The sequence below is a fragment of the Punica granatum genome, chromosome 6, assembly GCF_007655135.1.
Source record: "Punica granatum isolate Tunisia-2019 chromosome 6, ASM765513v2, whole genome shotgun sequence".
Classification (NCBI taxonomy): domain Eukaryota; kingdom Viridiplantae; phylum Streptophyta; class Magnoliopsida; order Myrtales; family Lythraceae; genus Punica; species Punica granatum.
In genome coordinates, this window is record NC_045132.1 from 18170564 (window position 1) to 18196055 (window position 25492).

General features: G+C 40.8%; 5 protein-coding genes across 7 annotated transcripts; all 5 read left to right on the forward strand.

The window, feature by feature from the left end:
- LOC116209845 (thioredoxin F1, chloroplastic-like) lies at nt 1-1811 on the forward strand. Its single transcript, XM_031543569.1, has 3 exons — nt 1-386; nt 1221-1320; nt 1441-1811. Exons 1-3 carry the CDS (start codon nt 16-18, stop codon nt 1573-1575), a joined length of 606 nt encoding a protein of 201 aa, XP_031399429.1. The 5' UTR covers nt 1-15; the 3' UTR covers nt 1576-1811.
- Nucleotides 1812-3715: 1904 nt separating this feature from the next.
- Nucleotides 3716-10164, forward strand: LOC116211571 (glutamine--fructose-6-phosphate aminotransferase [isomerizing] 2-like). The gene is made up of 11 exons (XM_031546019.1): nt 3716-4175; nt 4996-5165; nt 5287-5398; nt 5915-6060; nt 6876-7034; nt 7561-7921; nt 8408-8658; nt 8753-8867; nt 8964-9219; nt 9436-9604; nt 9780-10164. Exons 1-11 carry the CDS (start codon nt 3902-3904, stop codon nt 9861-9863), a joined length of 2097 nt encoding a protein of 698 aa, XP_031401879.1. The 5' UTR covers nt 3716-3901; the 3' UTR covers nt 9864-10164.
- Nucleotides 10165-10271: 107 nt separating this feature from the next.
- LOC116211574 (biotin carboxyl carrier protein of acetyl-CoA carboxylase, chloroplastic) lies at nt 10272-14384 on the forward strand. Of its 3 annotated transcripts, none has more exons than XM_031546021.1 (7): nt 10272-11127; nt 12114-12167; nt 12246-12418; nt 12499-12817; nt 12922-12993; nt 13849-13914; nt 14017-14384. In XM_031546021.1, exons 1-7 carry the CDS (start codon nt 10990-10992, stop codon nt 14038-14040), a joined length of 846 nt encoding a protein of 281 aa, XP_031401881.1. In that variant the 5' UTR covers nt 10272-10989; the 3' UTR covers nt 14041-14384. The 3 variants fall into 3 exon arrangements, with proteins under 3 accessions (XP_031401881.1, XP_031401882.1, XP_031401883.1); XM_031546022.1 differs by having other exon boundaries at nt 10277-11127; nt 12264-12418; XM_031546023.1 differs by having other exon boundaries at nt 10281-11127; nt 12312-12418.
- A 791-nt stretch (nt 14385-15175) lies between these two features.
- Nucleotides 15176-17494, forward strand: LOC116211575. Its single transcript, XM_031546024.1, has 2 exons — nt 15176-15844; nt 16954-17494. The coding sequence occupies exons 1-2, from the start codon at nt 15335-15337 to the stop codon at nt 17014-17016; spliced, it is 573 nt and encodes a 190-aa protein (XP_031401884.1). The 5' UTR covers nt 15176-15334; the 3' UTR covers nt 17017-17494.
- A 705-nt stretch (nt 17495-18199) lies between these two features.
- Nucleotides 18200-22106, forward strand: LOC116211573 (membrane-associated protein VIPP1, chloroplastic-like). The gene is made up of 11 exons (XM_031546020.1): nt 18200-18518; nt 18690-18814; nt 18912-19022; nt 19125-19189; nt 19275-19356; nt 19596-19670; nt 20263-20333; nt 20428-20510; nt 21102-21166; nt 21404-21478; nt 21634-22106. Exons 1-11 carry the CDS (start codon nt 18407-18409, stop codon nt 21748-21750), a joined length of 981 nt encoding a protein of 326 aa, XP_031401880.1. The 5' UTR covers nt 18200-18406; the 3' UTR covers nt 21751-22106.
- The last annotated feature ends 3386 nt before the right edge of the window (nt 22107-25492 follow it).

Here is a 25492-nt window from a genome sequence, read left to right on the forward strand (position 1 = left end):
TACCACTTCATATAAATGGCCCCTGCCACCCCTCGTACTCTTCAGCCCATTCCATCTCCCTTCCTGTTATCAATGGCTCTTCATCTATATCAATCATCTCCGTTAATGCCGGCGGATGGCTCCGCGCCGTTCTCCATCCCGGCTCAGAAGATCGGCTTCTCATCTCGGTTTCTTCCCTCTCCGTCGAGCCATCTCTGGCTGTCTAAGGACGTAAGCCTGCAGCCGAGGAGCGGGAGGAAGCAGAGTGGGGCCTGTAGAGCGAGGTGCAGCTTGGAGACGGCCATCGTGAGTGCTGGACAGGTGATGGAGGTGAACAAGGACAACTTCTGGCCCATCGTCGGAGCTGCCGGTGACAAAACCGTCGTCCTTGACATGTACACCCAATGGTATGCTCGAACTTGTCCTTACTCTGCTGACCCTTTCTCGAATTGGATCATCCGTCCCTTCAAACTTCGCTGACACTAACCGCCATATCGTGGGAAGCTTTATTCGAACAATCAAACTTCTAATAGAAAGCATTTTTTTGTCGGTTGGAAATTGGAAATGAAGTTCAATCTTCAGCAAATCACCATCGATTTATTTATGCGTCAGGAATCACGAACTCGCAGTGGACTATTAAAAGTTGAAATTGATTGTTCCATAATTTGGGCAACTGAAGCTTGATGAACTTGAAGCTAGTCTATTCCGCCGGCTTTACCGGTCGAAATGAATGATAGTTCACAGGATCATTCCGTGCCGACTGTTATCTCATATATACTGGATAAGAAAGTGCTTAGATTTATCGAGTTGATGGAATTGCTGCTGCCCTGTTATTTCGTTACATCCCCTTCGTGCTATAAGATAATGGTCGAGTTTTCTTCTTGTGAATTTGGCAATGACCCCGTGTAGTTTAAGAAGAGTCGGTTTCGGTTTTCTTTTCCGATCAATGAACGTTTGTATCTCTCTCTGGCTTATAGTCTGAACATCATCTTTCTATCATTGTGATCGTTCTTTTTAGTCCCTGCAACAGTGTGATTCTTTCATCGGTCCGTACCATAGCTCAGAAGATGTCGTAATAGTCGTATATCTTTGTTTTGGCAAAGCACACAAATCACACTGGTCCATAACTTTATAAGCACGATGATGGCTCATTCGTGATCGCCATGCTGTGCCATCAGAACCGGACGATTAGTTATCCGGCAATATGACTTTTTCATTTACAATCTTCCTTGAATCTGCAGGTGCGGTCCCTGCAAGGTGATGGCTCCGAAGTTCCAAAATTTGTCTGAGAAGTACCTCGATGTTGTCTTTCTAAAGCTAGACTGCAACCACGAGAACAGGGTACGTGCCCTGCTCATCATTTAATTCCGGACTATCTAAAAGCTTACAACTTCTTACCCTGCGGCGGGCAGTCCTTTGTGTTTCGGTTTTTGTAAAAGTTACGTGAAACATTCTTGGCAGCCTCTAGTGAAGGAGCTTGGGATAAGGGTGGTTCCTACATTCAAGATTCTCAAGGACAGCAAGATTGTGAAGGAAGTGACCGGGGCCAAATTCGACGATTTAGCTCTGGCCATCGAGACTGTCCGATCGAGCTGAATCTCTTCTCTTGTTCTCTACCCACTGTAAAAATGTCCAATGCTACAAAGTCGAAAGGGGCAAAGTTCATACAAATTACATATTCTTTTCCGGGTACGAGGTCGAAGTTGATTTGGGTATTCTAGGAGGGATGTTTACGGTTTACGATGTGTACGGTAAAATGGAAAGAGGATATGCAATGGCTGTATTATGAGCTCATAATCAATGCAAAACAAATAACTTTCGGGATATTAAAAGGTGCCCATATGGTCCAATGAAGTCCAATTTAAAGATTGGAATTACATGATTCGTAACATTAGCCCTACGACTGGGGAGAGGTTAGGATTAGGAACACTATTGTTCGGTGATCGATCCACATCCACGTAAAAGGGAAAAAAAATCGTGTTTAAAAGTGATCGAATTTTGCCATGATACGATGACTTGTAACTAGTAGTAGTGGGCATCTTTAGATGAAGAACTATCCTCCAAGTAAAAATGCACAACTGCAGTGACTAATTATTAAATAATAAAAACAGAGGAAATGTCACTTTTGATCCTCAATCTTAAATTGCTCTTTCATTTTTGTCTAAACTCTCTGTTTTTTTTTTCATTCAATTTCATGCTTAGCGGTTCGTGTTTTATTCGCTTTAGCCCTACCGTCCAAATTTTCGTGAAAAATTCATTTTTCCATATAAGTTTTTTTTAAAAAGTAATAAACATATAAAAATAATAAATCAATAATAAAAAAAAGAAACTGAGAAACAAAAGGAATAGGGGAGAAGGATTGAAAAGGGGGAGGGGATTGTCGGACCCTCGTCAGCAGATATACCCCTCTCCCTTTGACGTCACCGGCAACCTCTGGGGGCGAAAGAGGACTGTGATCCCTCGATCTTGGGGGAGGAGGGCTTCGCTAGCGGCCATCTCTTTCCTCTTTCGATTCTTCCACCTTTTTATTTTATTTATGTTTTCAAAATTTTTTTGGTAAGATTAATATTGTAGAATATTTTTGGATAAAAAAGTTATCTTTTAAAGGAAAATTTGACGGAGGCCGTTCACCGGGGCCGACCAAACATACATTTGCTGACGCGGCAGCCAGCCACATAGACTCTTGGCTCCCAATGGCTAGATGCCACATCAGCAGGGATGATGCGGCAATACGATGACGTACACATGGAAGGGAAGAAAATAAATACTTTTTCTTTGATAAGTAAAACAGGAAAAAAAAAAACGAAAGGGAAAAAAAAAAAAAAAAAACATTCCTGCACGATTGCAGGCCGCATGAATCCCAGTTTCCCGTTTACCCAAAAAGGAAAAAAAAGAAGAGGTTTTTCATTTCGAATACAATATGTGACTGTAATATCGTCAATAAAAAAAAAATATAAGAGCTCCATAATATATCGCAATTATATTCTAAAAAATTGATTCTTAAAAACGTGAAACTTTTGTTTAATATGTAATGGATCAATTCATTATGTAAATTTGGCAGACTTGCATTGAAATGTGATTTTGTCTGGTGAAAATGGTAGAACATCGAGTTAAGATCTTAACCAGTATTATCAAGCGATATAATTGACCGAAATAAAATATTAACTCAAATTATCAAGCATGTATATAAAAAAGGATGAAGATTAGGTTATAGTTTCATCACAGCATATCTTTTTTCTCTCCGGTATTGATGTGTGAAAAATAACATGGAGAAAACACATTAACCATAGAGTTTTACGATTGAACATTCGATTATACTTTTTCAATGTTGTGGACTTTTCCATCGTTTCAATTTGGAAAGTTGATTTTAACTGTCTTGTTCACACCACATTCCATACATTGTAAAAACACAATGAAAATACATTGAACTATTTATACGTGTAAGATCTTGAAAAACTCTGATAATGAAAATACTAAATTTACATAAGAATTTTGGTATTTGAAAGTCCAATGAATGAACCTTAGCTAAGCTAATTCAGCTCGAGCATGGTTGATCCATTAAGAGTAATACTCTTCTAACTTAATCATGAATTTTTTCATTCAAAAGACCCCGAATTATTTGGATTAATCTAAGCTGATAAATTTCGTGATTTTGTTCATAAATGAAAATTCATTATTTCATCCATGAAAAAAAGAAAAGAGGATTATATATATATATATATATATATAATTGGAAACAAAGCCTGTCGGAAGTCCAACATTAGAGAAGATCCGGTAGAAAATTCAGAGTCTTCCAACTTCAACCAACCCGACCGCTCTTAAACAGAAAACAATGATCGCTCCCCGCCATTTCCATTGACAACCGGAGCTGCGCAGACGCAGACGAAGAAGAAGAAGAAGAAGAAGAAGAAGGGGGAGAACAATGTGTGGGATATTCGCCTACCTGAATTACAACGTCTCCAGGGAGAGGAGCTACATCCTCCAGGTCCTCTTCCACGGCCTCCGCCGCCTCGAGTACCGCGGCTATGACTCCGCTGGCATCGCCATCGACTCCTCCTCCTCCTCCCCTGCCCTCCCCGCTGCTGATCCCGAAGCTCCCCAATCGTCGGCCTCGGCCCCACTTTGCCTCCACCCTCAGCCTCACGTCTTCCGCCAAGAGGGCAACATCGAGTCCCTTGTCAAATCCGTTTACCAAGGTCCAGTTTTGCGACGTCTATGTTCTCTGTTTCGTTCCGTTTACAAGGATTTTTTCTGAATTGGCGATTGAACCCATAATTTGGGTTGAATTGGCCGACAAGTTTTAGGAGTGAAACCGACAGAATTTTGCTTATAGATTGAATTTGATCGTTGCTGAATCGAGCATTTTGACAGCGTCTGAGCTTTTCCCTTCATTGATGAATGCTCATAGCCACGCACTTTCTCCAATTCAAAATTGATCCAGATTCCCTTAGTGGGGCTTTAGCTAGTCAGTCCTTGGCAAAGAATAAAGTGGAAATGTCTACTTTTCTGTATTCTGTTCCTTGCTTCTACTTCAGAGCATATTCCTGAAGAATGCCGGCAGTACCGGTTTGGTTGCTTCTTTTAGTTGAGATGCTCGGTGTCAATTTTGGAAAATGATGGGTCACTGTTTTGTTTTTCGGTTTCTATGGGGTATAGATCTTGAGTGAGGCTTCTTGAGATAGTCATGAATCTCCCGAGTGTACTCTTCTCAAAATTTTCCTCAAAAGAAATTCATTCGTTAGGGGATCAAGGGAATAATCTGCTAAATGTGACGAGGCTTGCTCTTCAAAATGTATAAACTTGATTTTATAGATGGACATGTGCCTCATGGATGAATTGTTTATCATAACTTCACTATGAGAAGTTTATCTGATGTGGAACTGACCTCAACATCGATCAGCTACCACCTGTTAATGAAACCATCCACAATTCGGAGTCATTTAGTCTATATGTTACGATCCAGTTTCTTTGGTTGAAGGTTTGTTTCTGACTTGACTCTGATTCTGATGCTTTTAGAGGTTGCTCCTGATCTGGACCTGCAAGAATCTTTCAATATCCATGCTGGAATAGCTCACACTCGTTGGGCGACTCATGGAGAGCCTGCTCCGAGGAACAGTCATCCTCAGACTTCTGGTGCTGGAGATGAGTTCCTGGTTGTTCACAATGGAGTCATAACCAACTATGAGGTTGGCTTATAACTTAAGATTGTGTCTTCGACTTCCAAACCCCCCAATCCTATTAGATCTTTCAATAAGAAGTGATTAGCACCTTTGCTTAAGTTCTAAATTTTCATTGTACTGGTTTTAGGTCTTGAAGGAAACACTAATCCGACATGGGTTTACTTTCGAATCTGAGACAGACACTGAAGTTATCCCTAAGCTGGCAAAGTACGTCTTTGACAGAACAACTGAGGGAGAAGGTACATTTTATGGATAATTGCTTTTGAGTTGACAGTATCATGTGCTTTATGACTCTCAAGACTCATCGGAACATAAAAATCATGCTTTTAATCTGACCATATTCTGATGTTACTGTTTTCAATAAATACACCTCCTTATTGAATTTGACTCTTGGATAAGCCATCATATAGATCAAGTCTTTCCACTAACTCATCATAGTTAGAAGCATTTTATTGCTGAAACTTAAAAAGTCATGTTGAACTGAGGCAGGGCTAAGAACTTTCTTTTGACGTTCATTCTGAGCGGACTACCAAATGATATCCATTAGTCATTGAATGTTTAGTCATATTCTTTTCTAATTGCATTTGGGTGAATGAACTTGTTGTTCTTTCACTTCTTATGATCATTGAGAAAAGCACTTTATAGATTGTCTCAGGCATGTTTTGGTCTATTGATATCACTGTCTGATATTGTGCTCGTCAAGTCAATTTTTGTCGAAAAGAATGACTTCTGACGTCTAGCACCTTGCATTTCAGGGGAAGTGACTGTCACTTTTAGTCAAGTTGTGCTTGAAGTTATGAGGCATCTTGAAGGAGCTTATGCCCTCATTTTCAAAAGTCGCCATTATCCTAATGAGTTGGTTGCATGCAAACGCGGCAGTCCTCTGCTGCTTGGTGTTAAAGTAAGCTCTACGCTACATTAATTTGCAGCATCTGTTGTGAAAGGTTGAGCTTGTGTTTAAATGTCCCACTCTAGCTATAGTTTCCTCTCTACTTGAGCTTGAGAGTGACAACAAAAACCACACTGAGATTTAACTCTCTTTTGCATTAGTGCCTCATATTTTTGTATCAAGGAAACTGCATTACATGTTCATGAGAATATTGATACAAGAGGTGCATGGGTGAAATTTTTAGCAGAAATGATGATGTCATTTCCGTTGACTTTTCTTTTATGAAAAATGTCGTTTTTACAAGTTTGTAGGAAGGTTTTGAAATTTGTATCTTGAAGGTCAATCATTATTTGAGCGGATTCCCAATATTGGTTTTGGTGAGATATGAATTAGTTCTTCTCTTCTTAGTAATTAGGTACTTGAACATTTGTTTCTTTTCTTTTCTTTTTTTCACTTTTTATTCCCCTCTGTAGCTTTTATATGGACAGATGAATGCTTGATTGGGTTGTCAAAATCTGAGCGGATAATAACATAATTGGAGAATGCTTTAGATCACTTTGTGGTTATGTGGGTAGAAGCCTAGGGCCATAGATTAGGCTGACACTTTATTGAGAATCCCTCCCTTTACTTTTTTCTCATTTAGGGGAAAAAAAAGGGGTCACTGATCCTAATAAGGATTTTTTTTCCCTCCAACACCAAAATCATAGTTCCTGAGGGGTATTGTCACTAAATTTGGACATCTTGCATAATACTGATGATTCCTTTTATCACTCATCTACTCGTTTCATGGTTGATGCCTTTGATTATACATCTGTAACTTTATACAGGAATTGACTGAAGATGGGAAGAGCGTATCAGCTTTTGATGCTTTCCCTTCAGCAAATGAAAATCCAAAGGAACTCTTTTTGTCCAGCGATGCAAATGCCATAGTAGAACACACGAGAAAAGTGTTGGATATTGAGGATGGTGAAATAGTTCATCTCAAGGTAATTTGTTCCCATGTGATTAAATAAGATACTTGTATTTCCTATCTGCGTAACTTTTTCTCTCTGCTACTTCCTCATTTTTAAAAGTGGAGGGCACTTCCTTTGCACTTTATTTTGCTCTCTGACAGGGTTGATTTTCTTTTCATCATTTTATTGGTTGTATCAAAAGGTTCTTGTTTCGTTGAGAGAACAATTTCAGCTACAATTTGTTTCTTAAAAGATGGATTTTAAGTTTCATCGGTCTTCAAATTTTTTTCTCCTTAAAAAGCATAGACAAGTTTCCTTGCTTCCATACCAAAACACGTCTTCCAAAGTGGAATCCATGACTTATAATGATTTATTACCCATGACTTACTATCTTGTTCCTATTATACTTAAAGAAGAGAAACGTGGAGTTCTCACAACCAATGAAACCCGCAGATTATAGTCACTAAAAGCTTGTGAATTGCAATAATTGTTTCTTTGAATGGATAATTGTGAAATTTTTTGGAACTTGTCTGTATATATGATCGGAGCTTGTTTTCAGGATGGAGGTGTATCAATTCTGAAGTTCGATAAAGACAATGGTGAACTAGGAGGTGTTCTCTCTAGGCCGGCATCTGTCCAACGTGCATTGTCTGTTCTGGACATGGAGGTTGAACAGATTAACAAAGGAAATTACGAGCACTACATGCAGAAAGAAATTCACGAACAGCCACAGTCTCTTAAAACCACAATGAGGGGAAGGTTAATACGAGGAGGCTCCTGCAAGGCCAAGACTGTTCTCCTTGGTGGGCTCAAAGATCATCTGAAGACGATCAGGAGGAGCAGGCGCATCCTTTTTATTGGCTGTGGGACCAGCTATAATGCTGCTTTAGCTGCTCGACCCATATTGGAAGAACTTTCTGGTTAGTCCTGTTTTCCATTGTTTGGCTCTGCATGGTTCTATAGAATTTTCCGCTTTTCTTTCCATGTGTGAAAATTGCATTTAGATTCCTCTCCTCTTCGGATTATTCAAGAAAACAAAGACTTCTTTCATGCTTTAATCCTTCTACCTTGTTGAACAGTAAGAGCAGAGGGTGTTTGTGATTTATCTCAAATATGCTTTCTCACGACTTATTTTGGCTTCATAAAGAGGTTTAGATTTGCCTGCTGTCGTGGGCTTGTGTGGTGTTCATGGGTCTTTTTAGCTCTTAAAGGATTCTCTCATCAATGAAAGTTACTTCAGCCTTCCGCTGAAAATTTGTTTGAATGGCAATGCAAGATTTGTCAGCTTCTTGTTTATGTTTCTCTAGAATAAGAAAAACTGGATAACTGGCCTAACATACTTGCCACATTTTAATTTTTTAATTCATTTTACCGACTAATCTTACCTGTTGTTATTGGTAAACCAGGTATCCCCGTTACGATGGAAATTGCCAGTGATCTTTTGGACCGCCGAGGTCCAATATATAGAGAAGATACTGCCGTTTTTGTCAGTCAGTCTGGCGAAACAGCCGATACCTTACTTGCATTGGAATATGCATTAGAAAATGGTGCATTGTGTGTTGGCATAACAAATACAGTTGGCAGTGCAATTGCCAGACGCACGCATTGCGGTGTTCATATAAATGCTGGGTGTGAGATTGGTGTTGCGAGTACCAAGGTAGAGTAGATGCGTCTCTCTATCTTAATGAATGCTCGAGTTTTCTATTTAGATGGTCCATGGAATGGACGTTTTATATTTGAATGATTTACAGGCGTACACAAGTCAAATAGTTGTCATGGCTATGTTAGCGTTGGCCATCGGAAGTGACACAATATCTAGTCAAGAGAGGAGGGAGGCGATAATTGATGGTTTAATTGAACTCCCGAGTATGTTTCAGATTCTAAACTTTTCTCTGCCTAATCAGTTGACCTCGTTGCAGTTCATCTTTGTCTGATATAATTGTGTCTTATTCTTTTTTACAGACAAAATAAGAGAGGTGCTGAAGCTTGACCAAAAAATGAAAAAACTTGCTCAAGAACTGATGGCAGAGCAATCGCTTCTTGTTTTTGGAAGAGGATACAATTACGCGACAGCATTAGAGGGTGCTTTGAAAGTGAAAGAAGTGGCACTGATGCATAGTGAAGGAATGCTGGCAGGTGAAATGAAACACGGTCCTCTGGCCTTAGTCGATGAGAACCTACCAATCGTTGTCATTGCTACTCGTGATGCTTGCTTCAGGTTTGTGTCCTACAGGATTTTGTTGGATTTTGACGCGTTTGTTTTGGGAAAGGTTATCTGAATTTTCCATCTTTACAATAATTTTTTACTGCCTTTTATCCTCGATTATTTTCATAAAGGAGAACAGAATTTCATGGCATAGTTTTCCTCTCCAAATGGACAGACATTGAGGTTCATATATAATTTTATGTCTACTTTTTCAATACCCTTGTACAGCAAGCAGCAGTCTGTCATACAGCAGCTCCATGCCCGAAGAGGACGTTTGATAGTCATGTGTTCGGAAGGGGACGCGACAGTTGTTTGCCCAGGGGATAATTGTCGTGCAATCGAGGTTCCTCTGGTCGAGGATTGCCTTCAACCTGTTGTTAATATAGTACCCCTGCAGGTATGGGCTGTCAAGTGTGAACTTCTATTAAGAGAATAGGAATTACGTGAAATGCTGGATTTACAAACCAGACTAGACCGACCAGGAACTGCAGTATACTCGGCCTGACATCTACTCATCATTCTTTATCGATCATGTTTATATTGCTTACTCGACTTTACTGTTTGGGATGCAGCTCTTGGCATATCATCTGACGGTCCTGAGAGGATTTAATGTTGACCAGCCTCGGAATCTCGCGAAGAGTGTAACAACCCAGTGAAGTAACGGAGGACCTCCATCTCTAATATTTGAATCGGGTTTGCTGACGATCACATGAAACAGACGCGGCGCTGTCTCTGACTGACTGAGAATCCCATATTCTCGTTATCTAGGAACCGAACGTTTGCAAGATAACTTGATGTTGATATGTAGGCAGTTGACTGGCATTCATCATTCATACGTACCTCTCTATCGTGAAGCTCTGAGGAGCGTGTTTGGTGTAAGCTCATACACTTCAAGTTCGACTTAGCTTGTTCACTCACTGTCATAGTGAGTATGAAATTTATTTGTTCTTTCGAGAATATCCCATCCCCTTTATTACTTTACTACCGGATTCGAGATGAGGTGATAGTCTGGCCCTCATACCAGCAACGCAGATGTGTTCTTTCTCCTGTTCGTTGATCGAAGTTGTCATCAACAACCGTCCAGACGGACTGAAGCGCACAATCAGTTCACGAGAGGCAGCTGGAACTCCAGTTTTGATGGTTGGCAACAATCACTGAGTGAGCGGAACTTTGATGAGCTCTGCGGCTCGGGCTGGAGCTCCTGGTGAGGTCCTCCTTGGTGGCGGGAAACTCATTGGCAGTGCGACATTTTCCTAGCAACCAATTCCGCTGGGAAACGTTAATGGCACGACATGGGACGGTAACCTACGTATGCTTTTCTCCTCTCTAATTTTCGGTATTACCATAGGTTCGGGTGCATTATTTGAAGTACATGGACTCGAATTGCTCACCCGAGTGAGCGTTTTTGGGTTATTAACCCGAAACCGTTGGATCGGGGTCGCTTAGGAGCAGTGATGCTCCCCGTCTAAGACGGTCCGATTCGATCTTTCATGGTTTGGTTGGATTGATAACCAAGAAGGGGCACAGCACGTGATTGAAAACGCCAAATCGGACTGGACAGGACATTCCCAAGCAGCAGTGACCGATTGAGTGAGTGACGCACTTTGGTTTCATCGAGCCCCTCTCTCCGCCTCCCTCCGCCTCCTCCGCCGGACTTCCCTAAACTCCGTCTCTCTCTCTCTCTCTCTCTCTACAAATCCAATCTCTCTCTTCTCCTCCTCCCCTCGCTTTCCTTACTCTCTCTGTGGCGCTGCCGACGAAGACCTGGGACGGACAGCAACAATGGCGTCGTCTCTCTCCACAACGGCCTCCACTCTGCCCAAGGCCACCACGAACCCGCCTCTCACCAGCCGCTCTCCCTCCTCCCCTGCCCCATTCCGGCTCTGCTCTTACAAGCCCAAGCTCGGCTTCCCCGCCAAGGTAACCCGCTCCCTCAATTGCGCTCTCCGTGCTCAATTTTGGCTTTGGATTGCTTCGAAACGGAAGGCAGAATGGGGAGGTTACTTTGAATTATGCTGTACAATTGACGCAGCATTTTAAGCCGGCGATCCTCGTATTTGTTGGACACTAGGGAACCAGGAAGTGATCTGTCTTCGGATTGTTCCTACCTTGTACTTGAGAAAGTGATCGAAAGCCGACCTTTTTAAGTTGCTTAGATAGAAAAATATTCTGATGGGCACCTTTTCCCCTCATCTCCTCGTGTTCGGGGTGGATTAGCATCAACGTTGTGTATTTGTTTAAGTTTATGTGGAGAGAGATGCAGAGGATCAGGTGGCCAATGTGACCAATCTTATATTGTTGCTTCCTATGTGTGTTTGCTTAGTTAACGGTTTTCTACTTATCGCGAGATTGAGCCAATCCAACTCCCTAAAAAAAATAAAACCTGTTCAGAATCTTTGGTTCGTCTGATATGCGTATATGTTCATGGCAACAGGCGGGAACTAAAATTAGGATCGTCCAATATCTAATGCAAGTATTCTCATCCTTTTGCGTTTGTTAATGTGCGATAGTCGTGTTCGAGACTCTTTAGATGTTATGCTACTGTAAGTTGGACGGATCTATAGTTGCCAAATAGATAGCATCATGGTTGCCAAGTTTCCTCTGCTAGCTTGAAGTGGAATTGAGAGATGCCGCAGCCAGCCTCCTCATTTTTTAATCTGTAAAATAGAGGTTTCTCGTTACATTCTTCTTTCCTTTTTCTGCGAGTTAGTCGACTCTCGTGATAAACACTTTTCCTTCAAAGGGTCTCTATTTGTGAATTTGTATCCCTTTGCCTACTTGCCAGGTTCTGGAAAACTAACTTTTTATTGTTGCCTGATTGCTCAATGCTCTTATCAGCCCATTTATGAAACTGATAAACATATACATATCTATGATACAAGATAATGGTTGAATTGCACTTGTAGGGCCTGCGTCATAATTGGAACCGTTCCATATTCGTGAAAACCCAATCAAAAGAGGTAATAAGAACCTTCCCCTGATTCTCTTTGGAGGCTCTGATTTCAAAACTTGAATCTTTCTTGGACATGCTTTTGGAGCCATCTGTTGCCTTCAAGGTTGCTTTTGACGGATCCTCAAATGCTGCTGCTATATCTGCCTTGAAGTCAGGAGTGGCTCCATCAGACTCCAAGGACACACAGCCATCTGGTGCTACTCTGGCTACTGAGGAGTCGATCTCTGAGTTCATTTCTCAAGTTTCAAACCTAGTCAAGTGAGTTGAACTGATCTGATACCTTAACTAAGAATGGTCATTTTCAACAGATTTCAAAATGACCTATGTGTTCTGTTCAGGCTTGTTGATTCTAAGGACATTGTGGAGTTACAGTTGAAACAACTTGACTGTGAACTCCTAATTCGCAAGAAGGAAGCCTTGCCTCAACCACCATCTCTGCCTCCACCTATGATGATTCATTCTCCTGCTTCTGCATTAGCCTCGGCAGCTCCTCCTATGCCAGCTCCAGCGCCTGTCTCAGCTCCCCCTTCGGCTCCAAGCCCATCACCTTCACCACCTGCTGCAAAGTCAGCTGAATCATCACTTCCACCTCTTAAATGCCCAATGGCTGGAACTTTCTATAGGAGTCCTGGACCTAGTGAACAGCCATTTGTGAAGGTGAACTTTCTTCTATTTGCAATTTACTAACTCCATCTTGTTGTTTGTGTTGTGCTCAAGAAATTTTTGGAAGTTTACTCACACTTAGCTGCATTGCTCCTCAGAAAGGAGACAAAGTACAGAAAGGGCAGGTTGTCTGCATCATTGAGGCCATGAAATTGATGAATGAAATAGAAGTGAGTCTTTCTTCGTCATTCTTTTCTCCTTTCACTGAATTTTCATGAGTTATTTGTTAATTTGTTACCCTATCTAGTACCACTTAATTAGCATTTTCTAGTTGCTGAGTGCTACCCTTAGTTGTAATAATCAGTCAACGTAATATGCTGCACCCAAAAAATGCTGGATAATTTTAATTTTCTCAATCAGATTTGACGGAGTGGAGCTTATATGTATTTCGGGTGGCATTGATAGACTAGCATTGTAGGTTTCTGATGGAATTGTAGACACAAGTTTGTAGCTTGGTAGTTTGAGATTGATATTTGTGGGAAGTTACATGTCAACTTTTCACTCCCATGGGTGTCTTAGGTGACTAACTGATTTATACTAAAGTCTAAAACATGAAGTCATTGGTGAGATTAATTTTAATAATCATCAAAATGGACGGGGACTGTATCAAGAAAACAGAAACCACTATCCATTTCGAATTCGACCGTTCCCAGATGTTGTTTCTTATTCTTATGATACAATATCCACAACTTTTTCCAACTAACTTCCTAACTGGATTTTCACTATACAATGAGACAATTTTGCTTTAAGATGATGTTGGCAGAGAGATTCTATCTTGGATAGACCTTGTTGAAGAATACATATTTTCATATTAAAGTGACCAGTTGTGTACCTCTATGCTGTAGAAGTCATTTGATCAGTTACAGCATTGGCGCTGAGCTATCAGTGAAGCAGATAGCATGACACGTTATAACGAGGCTGAGCCTTTGTTTAGAACTCTCTTGTTATTGCAGATCAACATCTATGTGGTGTTCTGGCATAATTTATGCCAATCTAACAGTGCCAAACTGCTGTCTTTTCTTTAGGCTGATCAATCTGGAACAATAGTTGATGTCCTTGTCGAAGATGGGAAGCCTGTGAGCGTTGACACTGTGAGTTCCTCACCACTTTCTGTGCTTATAATAGATGTTTAGCAATTTCATTTGAAGGTCCAGAAAAGGTTAACGTGGTCTTTTCTTTCTGTCCCTCTGCAGCCTCTTTTCATTATCAAACCTTAGAGGGTGTTCAGGGAAGAAGGAATAAGCTGAAACAATGGACAATAAACATGGCCATTTTTCTGTGAAAAGAGAAGAAAATGTTTGGAGGAGATTGCGGCATTTGTTGATTTTAGTATTAACGTTTTGAGAGGGAGATGGTAGGTGTTAGAAACAGGAGAGACTGCTGACTTGCTTACTTCTTTGGAAACTACACTGTTGAAGTGTTCATACGCACGTATGCATATAAAACGCCATGGTTGGATATTTACATCTGGAAGCTGTTCCACCCTAGCAATGGATGGTTATCGGTTTATGGCTGTTTTATAAGCAGGAATGCTAATGAGACAGGATGGAAACTTGGGGCCCCATAGTCTGTCATTTCATTCCATTCCTTTCCCTTCCCTCGTGTCATACAATATGTCCTCTCCATGTTTGGTACGAGAGAAAGGAATATGAGGGAAAGGGTGGTGGTACAAAAAGGATCCCGTGTTATGGGATGATACCATCTTAAGAGAGTCGGGGAATCAAGTGCGGGACAAGAGACTGTTAGAAACGGCCAATATGCAAGTTGCTCTTTTTGCTGTGTCGCTGCTGATAAATAGTAAAGGGATTTGAGAGGTAGTGTAGCTTAGAATGGTCATGATTTATGTAGGATATTCGTTCCGGGATGTCCCCGATCTTCAAACCAGATGAAGCCTTTGATATGGGTTTGAGCTGATGGAATGAATGCTCTTGCCCTTTCGTTTGTCGATGTAATATAAGCCCCATACAAACAGTTACTGCATGTGTATTTCGATCAACATCAAATGTGCTCGAGATCTACATACATGTGACGAAATGTTCCAGATCCTAGATTCGACTCTTGGCTACCTTGTACTCGCACATGACACCTCCGAGGCCATTATGGTCCGTGTATATGCATTCTCTAAGTTAATTGTCGCGACACATATCTCGATAATTAGTAAGATGGTTTCAGAGGTTCGAGATATCTCAAATATTTGAAAACCAGAAAATGGAAGACATAGCAAGAACAGAATTTCTAACTTTGACATACATCGACGTAGCGGGTTCTATAACAGAAGAAGGCGCGTGTTGGGCAAAGCCGGGGTATTCGCGTGGTGGCGGGGAGACGAACGAAAGCTCTCCCTTTCCTTAACAAACCCGAAATTCCCCAAAAAAAAACTGGTTTTGCGCAGCTCTTCCATCATCATCGTGTCAACCTCGATCAGAGCAGAAGAGCTCCATCGTCCCCCTCAAAGGGCAAACCGTAAACCCCCTTAAAGGAGCAAAATTGAGGAGGAGGAGGAAGAAGAAGATGGGTCTTCTTTATCATAATCACCATCATCGTCTTGCTTCGGTTATGTGTTTCCTAATCGCGGCGATCCCCTTGGTCCAATCAGAGGACTCCATATACGACCACCTCCGCCAGTTCGGGCTCCCCGCCGGGCTCCTCCCTAAGGGCATAACCGATTTCACGATCGACCCCTCCGACGGCCGGTTCCAGGTGAACCTGCCGCAGCCCTGCAACGCCAAGTTCGAGAACCAGGTCCACTACGACTTCAACGTCACGGGTACCCTCAGCCCCGGCCAGATCGGCGAGCTGTCCGGCGTGTCCGCCCAGGAGCTGTTCCTCTGGTTCCCCGTCAAGGGCATCCACGTCGACGTCCCCAGCTCCGGCCTCATCTACTTCGACGTCGGGGTCGTGGACAAGCAGTTCTCCCTGTCCCTATTCGAGTCCCCTCCCGATTGCGCCGCCGTGGACCCCAACGATCCCGAGTTCTCTTGCCGGCCCGAGAAGGAGGGTGGCCTCCAGCTGGAGTCTCAGGTCCATATCATACCCTTTCAGCTTCTACTCCCTTCTTTGCCCTTCCTCCAATAACCCTTTATGCTTCGGATCATGAAATTCTCTTGATTGGAGTGATGTTATAAATTCTTGGAATTCGAACTCGATTGTATTTGTCTACGGAGATGCAGAAATCTATTGAATTCTTTCATGGGAATGAATGATGAGATCATTAATGCAATGGGACTTGTGTGCTGAAACTTGTGGGCATTTCATCATGCTTCGTGTTTTGGCATTTAGTTTGTGGCATTTGATACTTTGTGCCTCCTTTTCGCAAGTATTCTTGGTTCACCAAGCTGATTACTGGAAATTTCTGCCCTTTACTCTATTGCATTTTTCAAAGGTAAGTTTGACCGCAATCTGTGTTGGCTGCAATTCATGGAACATGTTCATGGATTGGGTTCGGTTAAATTTTAAACTTTCTACCGCACTGTCGTTGCTGGAAGATCGAAGTTGCATATAAAACATGATGTTTATATTCATGTTAAATTATTGGTTGATCAAGATTTTGCATTTACATGTTTTTTGGGCTGCTCTATTCATAATTCATTGGATGAGCTTCTTCTCGCAGCTGATCTATGTGCCTTGAATCTTGATGCTGTGTTAGTAAAGTTTATGCCGTCATTAAATTCCTTTGCTTTGTTTATACATTTTTAGAAATCTACGAACAATCTTGGATTTTTCAGTTTATCAAGTAGTCATTCTGAATCAGGTTTTATAATCTTTCTGGTCCGGTGATTGCTTTGCTGTATCCTCTGGATCTTGCCTGCCTTCTTGTTCATATCTGCCAGTTATTCTCCATGCATGAGAAATTCCAAAACCCTATTGTAATATTAGCTTTAATCTCCACTTTATATATTCCCGTAAAGATCTTTCTGTGAGCATCTCTGATCTGTTGGTGCTAAATGTTCTTTTCAGTATTTAACATGACCGTTCTTGTCACTGCAGAGCTTCTCTCTGTTTCCTGCATTAAGCTTTCCTTTGGAGGAAAGATCTATGCTATCGTTTTTCTGTCCTGAACGGTGGTTTCTATTAAAGCGTGCTCCCCCTCTGGTTAAGATGGTGCTTAAATTGTTCTATTGTTTTTGCAGACTGAATCAGGAAAGATCTGTTGCAATGGTGGGCAAGAAAACGGATTAAGGGCGGCATCATAGATACTAGGAGGCTAATTCAGAAGCCGCCAGTAGCTTGGTCGTACCTTATGGGATGTCTTCCTTTTTATCTCGAGACCATCGGGAATCGTTTGTGTTTATGGGCAGTTTGTGCTTTCAACACGCGCTCGTTGTTGATACTACTGTACAGATCTAGGAGGGTACTATACGATACAATACAACTTTCTTCTTTGGAAGGGTTGATGCCTGTGACAATTTTGGACAAGCGGAGAGCATAGGAGGAATATGAATCTTTGTGGATCGTACTTACTGGAGATATGGGGATGGAGTCGTCTTCGCCTTGTATTAATAAGTGGATGCAATTCTATAATATGTGTATTAAAGAGTCTTTATTGTAATTCTTCCTGTAACGATAAGCATTCTGTACATGGTGCTTTCTAAGACTCATGGTCGTGCAAGTCTGCGCTTGTCTTCGGATTAGTGTCAGGCTGCTGATAACGGCCATTGCGACTTCTCATTGGATTTGATTTAGTTGTGATGGGTGGGATGCATTGTCCCTCCGCTGGCTGGCTTTCTATCATCCGTGGTGGAAACTGGAAGCCCGGCATAATGCCATAATTTTTTTGAAAGGGTATCACGCTTCAAACGATTGATTTTGAACGTGAGGTAATAGTCGAGACTAAGGAGGACAGGCCGCGCATTCATGTCTGATAACTCTCGTGGTTCACAAAGGCTGCAGCAACCTCATCCCTACAAGCTGAAGCCCAGGCCGTTTTACTCGCACTCAGCATAGCTCGTACCCGAGGACGGAGGAGATTATAGGTGGAACGTGGTGTACTTGCCTTCTTGTCGAAGCGAGCCACATCTCCAATTCGCAGCTTATTCCATGGGAGAGACCGTTTTTTCTTTCTTTCTTTGTGGATTGGCGTTGTACGTGAATATCTCGGATAACTTTCAAGCTCACTAAGCCTACTACTGTGACTTTTATGAATGAATACCACCGTTTGCCTTTGACCCCCCGCCCAAAAAAAAAAGGAAGAAAAAAAGATAGAAATTCAATTTGAGACACTGCTGTTTTCCGTAAAAACTGATGTTAATAAGTTACAGTTCGTGGGGCGAAATTACTTGAATCAAAACGACAGGGTAAAAGTTGGACAGAGTACATAGTTTGGGGGCTCGAGTATAATTTTCGAAAAATAACAGAGCAAGCAAAGGCTGGCTCAATCGATGACCACCAGAAGAGATTAGAATCACCGGTCGCCACCACAGGTCAGCTCCGACGTATCAATGTCTGAACTTTGAGCTGAGAGCAAAGGAAGCCTTCTTTCACTCTCAGGCGCCGGCGAATGCCCTTAAACCCTCGACGAAGAAGCCTCTCTCCTCCTCCCGCCGCTTCCTCCCAGTAAATTTGGGGGTGTGATTGTCCAGAGAAATGGCCATGAAAGCGCCGCCAATTACCGGTTTGAGCTTGGCTTCACTGCCACCTTCTACCCGGAGGCCCTCCGCCGTGGCCTTCAGATCGTCCTTCTTCAACAGCCCCGCAGGCATGTCTTGACGCTGCCCAATTTCTCCCTTTAGTAGAGCGAGTGCTGTAGTTAATTCAAAATCGCATTTTGATGTTGGCCGGTGATTGGTTGCATGCTTTGGAGCAGCCGCTTTAGTCAAGCAGTTCCCTTTCGATGGATGGAGAGGTCACTTTCAGATTGTGTGTGCAGGGGCAGGGCTTCGTGTTGGTGGGGTGAGAGTTGCCTTTTCGGATAGGCTAAGATGCAATGGCCATCGTGGAGGTTCCCTCGGGGCTGGGATGAATCTATTCGATCGGTTTGCCCGCGTCATTAAGGTCTATACTTGGTGGCAGTGAACTTATTATTGACTTCCGTGCTTCGTTATCGAGTTCGTTTTGCTAAATCAGCTACCGTTCTTGTTATGGTCCTTAGTCTTATGCAAATGCCATTATTAGCTCGTTCGAGGATCCAGAGAAGATCTTAGAACAAGCTGTACTCGAGATGAATGATGATTTGGTCAAAATGCGTCAGGCAACTGCCCAGGTAATGTGTTCACCACAAACTTGTTCATCATTGAGTTGCTTACGCTTTCCTTCCTCATTCGTAAAGTCGCCCTTCGGGTTCAAACTTTTGTTTTGCTTGAAGGTTCTAGCATCCCAAAAACAGTTACAGAACAAGTGTAAAGCTGCAGAGAATGCTTCTGAAGACTGGTAAAAGTTTCTGCCCCGTGCCTTTATTTCTAAGTTTGTAAATTCTCTTTCAGAGGGTTCTTGACTGTATTATGACTGCTTATAGGTATAAACGGGCCCAACTGGCTCTCTCAAAAGGTGATGAGGATCTCGCAAGGGAAGCACTTAAACGCCGGAAATCGTATGCTGTAAGAATCAGATACAACATTTATACCAGAGTTATAGAAAATTTATTACTATGATTATCACATAACTTGGAAACTAAACCACACAGCCTATAGGTTGTGGTGGCAGCATGATTCCTTTCAGCAGCTGAAGTTTCCAACTCAATACTAGCGGAAACAATATTAATGGGTTATAATATCCTTTTTTCAGTAAGAACTAAGATGTCCTGCATCAAATTTACCTGGATTTTGGCGTTGCGCAGGATAATGCAGCTGCTTTGAGAGCTCAGCTGGATCAGCAGAAGACTGTTGTGGACAATCTTGTCTCAAACACAAGGGTGGGTGCGACTTTTGTTGAATTTGTCTACTATGCTGCCAAGTCTAGAGGTTTTTCAGTAACAAAATTGTATTGGACTTTTCTTTTTCCTGCACGTAAAATTTAATAAGAGGTATTCAGTTGGTTATTAAACATTCGATAGTTATCTGTGCCTGCTTCATTAATTAGAAATTCAGCAGGCTTATTAACTTCCAGGTACGAGTTAAGCTCGAATTTTAAAATCTTCTGACCTCTTTGCATTTTATTACCCTTCTAAATTTGCAAATTCGACTATTTATTACAATTTATAGAGGACTGGCCTTCCTATTCTTTTCAATATTTGTTTTTGTCTTCCTGCTTCCTGTTTATCTTGGGGAGAGGATGCAGATATATATGACTGTCTTATCATGTCATTTTCTTTCAGAATAAACCTGGTTTCCCAAAATTATTTATGGAAAAGACTCAGTGCTTGATTTTGGCATGATATGTTGTTTTGCTTTCTAGTCATTATGGATCCATATTATTTCACCAGCTGTTGCTCATTTTTCATGTGGATTGCAAATTCATCCTATTGATTCTATCAAGTTTTTTCTTTTTTCCTTGTTATTGTGCAGCTCCTGGAGAGCAAAATTCAGGAGGCAAAATCAAAGAAAGACACCCTCAGAGCACGTGCACAGTCTGCAAAGTTTGTCCTACAACTATCTTTTTTCTTTTCTGAAGCTACATTGGTCGTATTTCTAACCAAAAAGGCTAAAGTGCTAGCTTAAACCCTTTTGTAGGACTGCGACTAAAGTGAGTGAGATGCTGGGGAATGTTAACACAAGCAGTGCTCTTTCTGCATTTGAGAAGATGGAGGAAAAAGGTTGGGCTTTAAAGTTTATACATCAAGTATGTCTGATCTGTGTGTTGGCTTAGTGACAGAAACAACTGCATGGTTGATATATACAGTTGAATATCAATCAGTGGAGCAGCCAGGAAAACTGACAAACTGTTAACACTTAGCATCACCATCGAGAGAAAGACCCAATTTATAGGAGAAGTTGTTCATGTCTGCCGATACCACATGCTTAATTACATTTTGATAGATATTATGTATACATGTTCACATTACGGTACTCCCACTCTGACACTTACATGCGAAAATCAATCGAGATTCCCTAAAAAATAAGCTTTTGACAGCTTCTGCGTTGGACGTAGTTGGAAATGATTTTTAAATTCATCTGCCTCATTGTAGTCACCAAACATATAAATATGAGGGCTGTAAGTGTAACAGACGATGTGATACTAGTTTGGGTGAAGGCCACAGTGGAGTTCTTTAAAGTATTCCTTCTCCTCTTTTATTCTAGTTTTTTCGATGCTTTGGTAGGATTAGGTAGTTGGGTTAAGATATGATGAGTTTGATCAAGATAGAGATACTGTGATTGTGACTAATGAGTTGACCTCACTGTTACAGTTTTGGCCATGGAGTCTCAAGCTGAGGCACTCAACCAATTAACATCTGATGATCTTGAGGGGAAGGTATCGATCACTTTGGCATGCCCTGTTATGTCTTTCCCATCTGAAATTTTGTGCAGAAAAATGGGTCATGGATAATTTGTGGGGGTTGTGTATGACAAATTAGACCAGCTGATAGACCGGCTTGTCATCCGATATAACATCTTAGTTCATTCTCTGCTTGGTTTGGTTGTCATTCTTTGAGTCTCTTAATAATTCTCTTAATAATTTCCCATTTGTCTTGTCCCCTGTTTCATGCAGTTTGCATTGCTGGAGAGTTCGTCTGTGGACGATGATCTCACAAACTTGAAGAAAGAGCTCTCTGGAGCCACGAAGGTACGTACTGCTTTACTGATCTTACTGATCTTCCTCCCTTCAGGAACTCTTTTTCTCTCTCTCCTCCTCCCCCCCCCCCCCCCCCCCCCCCCCCCCCCCCCCCCCCCCCCTTTCTTCCCCATCTGATCTTCATTTTACCCTGGGCTTTTGAACAGAAGGGAGATCTTCCACCGGGGAGAAGTGCTGTAGCGACAAACTCGAGCTTCCCATTTCAGGACTCTGAAATCGAGAAGGAGCTGAACGAACTGAGGAGAAAAGCAAAGGAGTTCTAGACGGGCGTATGCTTCTGCTTCTTTCACCATGTTCCATTTATAGAGTGAAATACTGTCTCCCTACTACCTGGTAATGCTTTCTTTCTGTCTGCTGGGAAGATAATGTGAAACGGGGAGTTCGTGCCTTGTCTAGGAGTCAATCGGTTAGAAGCAAGATCTACTCATGGTCCTGGAAAAAGAAGTGTTAGCTTCAAGATTTTCGAGTTAATTTTTTTTATGTATGTACATGAAAAATCACATGTAGTGATATAGACTGTACAATTGACATTGGGAGCTAACTTACCGCAGATTTTTAATATTAGTCCCGAAAGAGGACTTCGTTGGTGACTAATATCGTTATCGAAAGAAGTTGCAAATGCCGAGTGTGATCCCATATGGTTTCTATAACAGAAGCCTCTATTTCAGGGGTTCTTTTAAGATTATTCTTCAACCATGAGTCATTTACTCTTAGGCTGCAAGTAACCTTTAATATTGCCACAAAATGCTCTTTAGCAACAGAATCACTTAGCAAAGCATCAGGCTGGCATACATTGCGCGGTATGCACGATCCGCGGTACATGCGAAGACAACGGAAACGCGCAAAGATTGAAATCATCTGTTTATATTTATATATGATAACAATTTTTTTTGGTCTATTAGTGCAGCAGTCGTCTCGCAAAATTGATACCTCATGAAGTCGCAGCATTAGTTTACTGGCCTTACAAAACCACGTCACGAGTTTAATTATGTAAATATTATACTGAATAAGATGTCTAATTTCTCTGTAAAACTTAAGTCATATAACTTTTATATTTGATATCTTTCTAACCATAAACAGTGAAAAATTTATAAATCTTACATAAATAGTAGAAATTATGACAAAATTATATATATTTGTGTATCCAGATATTTCTATTGTAATTATGTATATATGACTACAAAGTTAAAATATTATTTTTCCTTAACTTGAATTTCGATCCTCTTCTTCGATTGATTACACATATGGGTTTACTTCTTTTAATTTCATCACAATTACAGTGAAATCAAATCCATCTTTATTGATCAAATATGAAGATGTAATTTTCCTATGGAGTTTTATAATATCTGGCAATGTTTTGAAATGTATATGGCTTATACCGAATGATTCATAATTATAGAACAATTTTTTTTTTAATGCTTGTTGGTATGTGATCGTGATCCTTCGACTACTCTGTGTTGTAAATATCTTTATGAAAATTGAAAATGGATAATGAATCGTATACACATAATGAATTAGTTCTGGTCATGAATCTTATGATATTAATTCGGTTCACTTCTTTCTTATCTTCCGCGAGGTAATTTATGACTCCGCCATGATCAAGGTTTGCTTAGTGCTTCGACGAAAATACCTTCTTCTTTTTTTTTTTGGAGAAAACAGCCATTTATTTAATTATCTTTCTCAAATTATTGCTTATTATAATAATTTATTTGTCAACAGATCATGGGAGGACATCCTGAAATAAATTATTTCAACTAGGAAGATATTTTTACCTGCTTCAACTGCTCTAGAAAGTAAGATCATCTCCTTGCGTGATTAATTTTCTCTTTAATCACATAAACAATCATATGATCATGGCATTTCCCATGTACTTCTTTGGATTCGGAAAAAAAAGTCTGGCAAAGGGGGTCGCGTATACACATAGTTAATCTTCCAGGAAAAGAGTTCTAGCATTTTTTCGCAGTGTGGACGATGCTTTTCCGACTGTCTAGTTTCAGTTCGCTAGTTCGCGTAGTTTGACTGCATAACCTCACAATTATAGGACCGAAATTCTGGGAACTTGAGCTTGCCTGAATGCAATGCGACGAAAAAATTCTTCTACGATCAGTTTATCCTTTTTCTTTTCTGTAATGTGATGTGTTTCTTTATTTAATTCTCACGGCTCACGTGAACACCTTACAAGCCTATCCGACCGATCAGTTTCTACCGCATTGATTGTGAAGGTGGACTAATAAGGAATATATCCTTCGACTTAATTTCTGAAGTTACTTTAAACTTGAGATTTCTTCAAAGAAATCATCACTCTCTTTAATTGATGTGCCTATATTTATGTGGGTGTATGTCTCTACTATATATTTCATGGAGGACTGACACTCTTTTATTTTCCCAGAATATTTTTTCTTATACAACAAAAAGTTTAAGCGAACTTCTGATTGTATGCATACGTGGGTTCTAAATTTGTTTGAGAGATTTGCCCCCTTATTCCTTAGTGGCCCAATGAAGCTTGAACCAGAATCAGTTAGGGGGTTTATTGGACTTTCGGATTTCAGGTGGTATTACACCTAAAATCTAAGGGTTTTTTTTTTTTGGTGAAGAAAATCCAAGATTTTAATTAAACTAAAATTGCTCCATGCATGCGATGGGCTTGTATATGAGATCGATGCATGAAGCCTCTGGCATATCAAACTTTCTTAAAGAGCAGGTGTTTATTTTCTCAAAGGGCTTAAATTTCCAACACAACTAATTCTGTGTATTTTAGAGCTAAAAAAAAATCAAAAAATAAGGAGCTTAGATTCGATGAATAAGGGGGCATGCATGGGAAAATTTCCATGACCCTTGATCAGCTTTATAAATGACATATTGCTAGCTATGTAATAAAAATATTAATGCTCATTATATCCATGTTTTCATATAATTATTTAGCCGTTGCCCGTTAAAAATGGAAGTAGCCAAACATATATAGGTGCCATAACTAAGTAATTTAGAATTGGTTGTTGTATTTGCTCACTTTAATTTCTTGTTGCATTTTCTTCACAGAGCGGCAGCTCAGACAAGCCTGGTTTTGAGATAAATCACTTCCGGAGGTATGCGGCATTATGTGACAACTAAACACCAACTCATATTATTCACATCGTGCTTCCGTCCGCTATTCGTTCGTATTTTCTTTCTTTCTCTAAGAGTCAAATACGTACGATAAATAGTTATAATTAATCACGACTACAATTCTACTGCACCATAGCTGCTAACCCTCAAGTACGTCTTTGCATAACAGATAAGGCGCCTTCAAATAAACTCGTCGTCCGCCTTGAGAACCAAACAATTCGATGGGTCGACTACAACTGTAAGTGCCTTGTACCCTTTCACTTTACTGTCAAATTATAATGTATTCAACTCGCTGTAGTATTCTAATTTGTTAGATGTTACTTTTAAATCTTCAAATTGAGAAAATCTAACTATGTTTTAATTAGTACATCCTAAACGAATTCAAACTCCTAAAATGCATCGATCTTTTTCTCCCTTATATAAACATACGCTTTTGCCAAAAAGAAAAAGAAAAAGAAGACTTTATATTTTCGTTTGCAGAACTCTTATCTCACTCACCAATTAATGTATTCGAGCTTTCCCCCATATCCTCTTGCAGAAATATCGTAATATTCATTCCAGGTTCATCGACCATCAAAGTGAAAGACGAGAAATATCGGGAAATAAACTCTGCGTGAGCACACAACTTAAATGTGCGCTAGCTCAGCTCTGATCTATGGAAGAACATTAAAGTATTTCCTCTAGATAATAACTGTCATCTTGCACATGTCATGTCTAAATTGGTTGTAGTTCTATTCATATTAAAGTTCCAGAGCACTACCAATATAGGTTGTTTCGAGGGGTTTGACGCTTATTCCTTTGAAATAAGGTCTCGAGTTCGAGTCTTGTAAATGGAAAAAAAATTCACGCTATGAGAGTTTTATCCCCTTAATATTCCGACCCGACTCAAATTGGATTAATCAG

What these genes read in the sequence shown, in the direction of transcription:
- LOC116211573 (XM_031546020.1), top strand. Translation starts at nt 18,407, where the DNA reads ATGGCCATGAAAGCGCCGCCAATTACCGGTTTGAGCTTGGCTTCACTG. An exon ending in AACGCCGGAAATCGTATGCT is followed by an intron (nt 19,357 to 19,595) that starts GTAAGAATCAGA and finishes GGCGTTGCGCAG; the next exon opens with GATAATGCAGCTGCTTTGAG. An exon ending in AGCTCTCTGGAGCCACGAAG is followed by an intron (nt 21,479 to 21,633) that starts GTACGTACTGCT and finishes GCTTTTGAACAG; the next exon opens with AAGGGAGATCTTCCACCGGG.
- LOC116211571 (XM_031546019.1), top strand. Translation starts at nt 3,902, where the DNA reads ATGTGTGGGATATTCGCCTACCTGAATTACAACGTCTCCAGGGAGAGG. An exon ending in CTCTGCTGCTTGGTGTTAAA is followed by an intron (nt 6,061 to 6,875) that starts GTAAGCTCTACG and finishes AACTTTATACAG; the next exon opens with GAATTGACTGAAGATGGGAA. An exon ending in CATATTGGAAGAACTTTCTG is followed by an intron (nt 7,922 to 8,407) that starts GTTAGTCCTGTT and finishes TTGGTAAACCAG; the next exon opens with GTATCCCCGTTACGATGGAA.
- LOC116209845 (XM_031543569.1), top strand. Translation starts at nt 16, where the DNA reads ATGGCCCCTGCCACCCCTCGTACTCTTCAGCCCATTCCATCTCCCTTC. An exon ending in CTTGACATGTACACCCAATG is followed by an intron (nt 387 to 1,220) that starts GTATGCTCGAAC and finishes TTGAATCTGCAG; the next exon opens with GTGCGGTCCCTGCAAGGTGA. An exon ending in ACTGCAACCACGAGAACAGG is followed by an intron (nt 1,321 to 1,440) that starts GTACGTGCCCTG and finishes CATTCTTGGCAG; the next exon opens with CCTCTAGTGAAGGAGCTTGG.
- LOC116211574 (XM_031546021.1), top strand. Translation starts at nt 10,990, where the DNA reads ATGGCGTCGTCTCTCTCCACAACGGCCTCCACTCTGCCCAAGGCCACC. An exon ending in CAAGTTTCAAACCTAGTCAA is followed by an intron (nt 12,419 to 12,498) that starts GTGAGTTGAACT and finishes TGTTCTGTTCAG; the next exon opens with GCTTGTTGATTCTAAGGACA. An exon ending in AATTGATGAATGAAATAGAA is followed by an intron (nt 12,994 to 13,848) that starts GTGAGTCTTTCT and finishes TCTTTTCTTTAG; the next exon opens with GCTGATCAATCTGGAACAAT.
- LOC116211575 (XM_031546024.1), top strand. Translation starts at nt 15,335, where the DNA reads ATGGGTCTTCTTTATCATAATCACCATCATCGTCTTGCTTCGGTTATG. An exon ending in GCCTCCAGCTGGAGTCTCAG is followed by an intron (nt 15,845 to 16,953) that starts GTCCATATCATA and finishes TTGTTTTTGCAG; the next exon opens with ACTGAATCAGGAAAGATCTG.